Genomic DNA, 6,000 nt, shown 5'->3' on the forward strand with positions numbered 1-6,000 from the left:
CTAGCAAATCATTGCTTTGACTGATTACCTGTGTGAGAACCAGAGTAAGAAATAGAGTAAAAAGGCTCCAGGACCTTGGTGTCTGGGTTGCACTTGTATTGGCAATTTCTTGTTTTCTTTTCAGTCTTGGGGCTAAGTTTTTAAACCTGTGTTTAAGATGCCTTATCTTACATTAGTTTACCAAACTCCATAACCTTTTTGGCTATCTTGTCAAATTGTGAGAACAAAATACATTTGCAGCATTCTTGACAAGCTAATAAAGAATAATGCCTTGTATTTGTATCTTATTTTGATTTAAATGATTTCCATTCTGGGAAGTTTACAAGATCCTTAAACAATTTTCCTCCATCTTCCTTATTAATTTATAAAAAAACTATAGCCTGAAACCTTTTTATTGTTGGCAATTGAACCCAAGGCCTTCACACTAAGTGACAGCCCCAGTCCTTTTAAATAAATAAATAAATAAATAAATAAATAAATAAAATAACAAATAAGTTATTTTGAGCCAGGTTCTCACTAAGTTATTAACTGTCCTGGCTGGGCTTGAATTTATCTTAGCCTCCCAAAGTGCTGGGATCACAGGTATGCGCCATCATGCCCAGCTTCATGAAAATTCCTTGCTGTAAACCAAATGATTAACAGAAAACATGTAAAAAAAATCTTCAAGTACCAATCCTAGATGTGTACTTTGGGGCAGCTCTCAATCTGGGGGGAACAAAGCAATTCACTTAGAACTTGGAGAAGATGAAGAGAGGAGCAAGATGTGGTAGGAAGAAGGGTGTTTTCACATTTTGTGCCAGATAAATTTCAGAGATCTAGAACTTGCTTAATAGGTACTCGTCAGTCTTTCTGTTAAAACAAAATTCCACAGCAGGAGTTTTCTTGGAGTTCTTTTATATCGTTTCCTCTCTTTTGTACTTTTCCTATACTTACAGTGCTGCAGGGCATTTCAGTCACAGGATGGATTTGTTCCATAGGGGGAGAAGTTAGATTCGGGCTTGCCAAACAAATAAAACAAAACAATAAGGTTTTGAGGATATCTCCCTATGGGAAGCTCAGAGGATTGTGACTTCTTGCTTCCTGGATGAATTAACATCTTAGCAAAGGAAGTAGGGTGTGTTTCATACTCTTTGCTAAGGGTGAACAGTTTGGACCTCTCCCTGCTGTGTGGGTCTCCAACACACGGGAAAAGCGTTTGGAAACAGGTTTCCAAATGTTTCAGTATTCACTGGAGCCAGAGGGCTCTCTCTGTACCATCTCTCCCGCAGGCCTCCACTTTAGGTTATCTGTGCATAGGGAAGAACAGAGGTGTGCGGGGGTGGGGCGCCTCTGTTGATTGAGAGAGATTCATTATCAGCTCGGATGGAGACAAGAAAGCAGAGCGTGGAACTGCTGACCTCTGGCCATAGCTGGCTGCCTTGCTGGGGGAGAATGAGCCTCATCAGTAACCTTGCAGTCATGTGGGCGGACCCTGTTTTAGTTCTCTCAGTTTCATGGCACTGGCTCTCAAAAAAGCAGGATAGAGAAAGAGCCCTGCCCCTCATGTTTATCTCCAATCCCTCGTATAGCTAATACTCACCTTAAACGAGGTAACCACAGTCTAAGCCCAAATAAATTTCCCCCCTGACAGGTACTTTCTCTGTTGCAAAGAGCAGGGTTTTTATAAGATTTTTTTCCCCTCCTGCTTGCTGCCGCTCTTAAGAGATAACACATCGATCCAGGAGCTTCCTGGCACATGGGGGGAGGAAGCACGTGCGGGCCTCACCTGGCCTTTTGCACCCCGAAGGCGGAATTAGTAAACAGTAGTGCCATCCCTTTGAAGGCGCTTTGGCCGTGCACACTGTGTCAGTGATGAAAGGATTGTAGTCCCTTAAGCACTAGCTCACTTGGGGCTATTAAACATAAAATTCCAGAAAAAAATCAAGCTTTTAATCAGCTACTAAGAAAAGCCCCCCCCCTTTGAGGTTTGATCTTGTTTATTTATAGGTGGAAGCCCTCAGAGAGGACGGTCTGTTCCTGGCCTCCTTCATTGTTCTTTGGCCTCCTCCGTCCTCCTCCCTCTTCCGCAGCGGACTCCATATTTCCTTGAGAGTGCGCTCGCTCCTGACACAGGATGGGAGTGACGAGATGCTGCACCTTGATGCTTTAGTCCTGGGTTAGAAGGGCTTTCTGACAACATAGTGGCGGACAGCATCCTCTTTGAAGAAGCTGAAAGGTTGGTTGGCAGATTTTGCCAGCTCTTGGGCCCCCAGTGAGGAGGCACAGCAGTATCAGTCAGCCCAGACGTATCGTCTCCTCTTTCTCCCAATACCCACGAGAAGAGCGCGCAGATGGGCATCCGGATGCACCCCAGACAGACCCGCACTCCGCACTCATCCCTGGTCTGTACCGAGTCCCCCCACTCGGTAGCAGGCATTGTGTGTGACTTCGGCAGTTTAGAGAAAGACACTTCATGGAGTGGTACTGAGCCTCTGGAGATGAGAAGATTTAGGCTTACTCTTCTTCCCTTACTATACAAAAATGGGAAAAAGTCATTTGGAGTCCATGGTTTTTAAAGTTACAAATTATTAACATGGAACTAGTTTAATGAACTTTTAGCATAAAATTTTGTGCAGTTTCTGCTTGAAAGACTTTGGGATCATCCAAAGAACTATCTTTAAATGTCTATAAAATCGCAAATTGGATTCTTAAATGCAAAGTTAGCTCCAGTGTGGGACTGTGTTATTTGCTCTTTGAAATTTTAACAAAAAAAAAAAAAAAGAAATTTTAACTAAGGCATGTTTTTTCCTTGATTAGAAAGAAATCTGAAGATAATCTGAGAATTAATAAGAAAATGAACTTTAATGAAAAAATAGATCAAGGGAAGATGTTATATTTGTGACAAGGAGTGCATTCAGAGACTATAAAAATCAGACATTAAAAATGTTTAATTAGCTAATTAATATTTTACTTTTTTTTTAGACAGGGTCTTGCTGTGTAATTCAGGATGGCCTTGAACTCACTCTGTAGCCCACATTGGCCTTGGCGCCATGGAGCCTCCTGCCTCAGCCTTCCACAGGCTGGGATTACAGGCGTGCACCACCGCATCAGGCTGGGAAGATTTAAAGTTTGTTTGCTATTTTCATTCTTTCTTTTCTCTTTCTAAATAGACTATCCTGTGTGTGAGCAGCTTACCTGTGCCAATGGAGCCTGCTACAACACAAGTCAGAAGTGTGATTCAAAAGTGGATTGCAGGGACTCCTCTGATGAGGTCAACTGCAGTAAGTCCTGTGTGTGAAGGAGCAGTGACACTGACTTGGGAGAACCAGTTCCGTGTGTCTCTCCATTCAGGGAATTCATGTTGGTAGTTTGAAGTCAAGTACCACTGGGGATATTTACACCACGGACATTGGCAGATGCTGCAAATCATGGCCCTTTTGCTCTTGGAAAACTGATTGTTAGACATTCTTCAGCACTTTGTTGTCTAATAAGAATCTCTTTAAATTTGAGAGAAGTGGCTATAGCAGAATTGAAATTCACTTTTCTTTCCCTTCTTAACTTTGTGTCCTAGCTGAGACGTGCTCGCATGACGAATTTCAGTGTGGCACTGGAGAATGTGTCCCTCGCCCCTATCTCTGCGACCATGACAATGATTGTGAAGACGGCAGTGATGAACATAATTGCAGTACGGTGATTTCTTTAAACTGGGTCATGTGTTTAGGAATATCATTTGTCCCCCCCCACACTTTTTTTTCCAAGGAAAGAGTCACTAATATTTGATGCAGGTAGAGCTAAGAAGGTCCTGTTAGGGACATGGCTGTTGTCTTAGCCATATTTTAAGACCCAGGCTCCTTTATTTGCCAAGGATCTATGTAAGTTAAAGGGTTGCTGACAGGCAGTTTGTATTCTTTCCTTAGGTTCTGTATTGTATCACAGAACTCTGCAATTACCTCTACTGCAGGAATGTTTCTGATAATTCTGATAGTAGGATGAAAGAAGAGATTGAAAGGGAGAGGAATTTCCTACTAGCAACAAACCATTCCATCTCTCCTCTTACATTAAAGTTGGGGGGTCAGGAGAGCTTCGCTGTCCAAGCATAGAATGAATGACTTTCTTTACACCTGTTTTAATTGGTTGGCCCCCTTGTCTCATGGGGTTGTCTAGTATTTTCAGTATCACTCCAGTTTTCGCTGAACTGTGACTGATTCCTTTTATGGAAACTGAGATTGTTTCAGTGAATGTATTAAAAAGAATGTGACCTCATGGAATGGATGACTCATTTAGTCCATGAAAGTCATTACAGTGCTGTGGCAAAATAGAATGTTGGTCATTTGTTTGTAGGTCTCTTGCATCTTAATTGGTTGGCATTTTCTATTCTGTTGCACTTTTTTTTTTTCTTTTAGATCTTGAGAAACAGACACTGGCACCTGAGTTCATTTCCTGGACCTAAAGCTGTTGTTACCCCTGACCCCCTTTTCATTTCTGTCAACATACTTAAAGGATTAAATTGGTAGAGAAATTTCAGATTCCAGGAACTCAGTTTAGGCACTGAGGTTAGACTGACTTTTTTCCAGGTAATTTGTGTCTCTGTAGTACAGCTGTTCCTTTCTTGCAGACTATGAGACCTGCAGTGGTAACCAGTTCACTTGCCCTGGTGGCCAGTGCATTCATCAGACCTGGGTTTGCGATGGACAGGACGACTGCCCAGACTTTGGAGATGAAGATGGATGTGGTAAGGGGGGATACAGTTTCAGAGTTTTTCCTTCTTTCCTCAGGATTGGCTGGGTTTTAAGGAGGTGATAAGGGATTTAATAGGAGAATTAGGAGATGACTTTACTAGCTTTTCCCAAAAAGACTGAATTTAAATATAGCCTCAGTTGTAATCTCTTCCTTTCCATTATAAAGGCAAACTAGATAGGGCTTCTCTTTTCCCTTCTTTATCTGACTCTGCGTTTACTTTTGAGACTGTCAGTTTTGTCTATGTGAAAGTCCTAGGCTGGGAAAGAGGGAAAAATAAGGTAAAATGTGATTTGCCTTGGACCTTATAATCTTATAAAAAGTTTATTTATTTATTTTTTATTAGTACATGTTTACTGTACATAATAATTACGTGAACCATTGGAAGTTGGTAGCTGGGCATTGCACATCTTAATTCTTTTTTCATCTCTTTCTTCCCCCTCCCTTCATCGCTTGGTCTCCTTCTGTTTTGCAAAAGATCAATCTCCCGGTTTAATTTTGTGTTTCAATTTTAGAGCTTATAATCTTCTAAAATGACTTTGAACTGGGATAAAAGCTCAGTTTGTTCTTTTTCTTTCCCCCAAATTCTGATTTGCAGAGGAGTTGCTGACATTCACTGAAGGAGAGGCCATCACTGGTGGAGGAGAGGCCAAGGGAACATGTAGAATGATGCTAAGGACTGGTGGGGGCAGCACAGGCTGTTTTCTACAGGGAAATACTCAAAGATTATTTGAGAGTGAAGTTGGGGCATGGTGGTGCCCATAAGTAATCTCAGCACTCAGGGAGGCTGAGATAGGATTGCAAGTTCAAGCCCAGCCTGGACAATTTAACAACTTAGCAAGACCCTGTCTCAAAATAAAAACCAGCTCATGTGGACCTGCGTTTAATCCCTATTTCCAGGGGCGGGTGGGGGAAGATTATTTGAGAAGGAAATTGCTAATGATATTTGCATTTCTCCCTACTGCTATCATCAGCAGTATTACCAACGCCCATACCATGTATCAAATTGCCTGCACCCTTGTGGTCTCAGATATGATTAGGGTGATGCTTGTTCTAAAAATGTCCATTAGTTTTATATTCTGATTTTCCAGAAATTAGTATTTCTGTATTTGAGTTATGGCTTTTCTTGGACTGTCAACATTTCACTAAATTAACAAAACAAAACCTAATCTCAGTAATCCTGGCGGTTTTATAATTTGTAATAAAAGAACTGCATCTCCTTTGGGGTTGTATGAATCTAGTTTGTTGCTAATTCAGGCCCATGGTTGTTTCATATATATATAT

General features: G+C 41.5%; 1 protein-coding gene across 1 annotated transcript in view; it reads left to right on the top strand.

The window, feature by feature from the left end:
• Window positions 1–6,000, top strand: part of Lrp2 (LDL receptor related protein 2) — a 162,265-nt gene that overhangs the window by 21,037 nt on the left and 135,228 nt on the right. Inside the window, exons 5-7 of the mRNA XM_019204954.1 lie at window positions 3,150–3,260; window positions 3,551–3,664; window positions 4,595–4,711. Of these exons, the coding sequence (XP_019060499.1) occupies window positions 3,150–3,260; window positions 3,551–3,664; window positions 4,595–4,711 (342 nt within the window). The remainder of the gene's footprint in view (window positions 1–3,149; window positions 3,261–3,550; window positions 3,665–4,594; window positions 4,712–6,000) is intronic.

The sequence above is a fragment of the Fukomys damarensis genome, unplaced genomic scaffold, assembly GCF_012274545.1.
Source record: "Fukomys damarensis isolate Sample0158 unplaced genomic scaffold, DMR_v1.0_HiC HiC_scaffold_26, whole genome shotgun sequence".
Taxonomy (NCBI): Eukaryota; Metazoa; Chordata; class Mammalia; order Rodentia; family Bathyergidae; genus Fukomys; species Fukomys damarensis.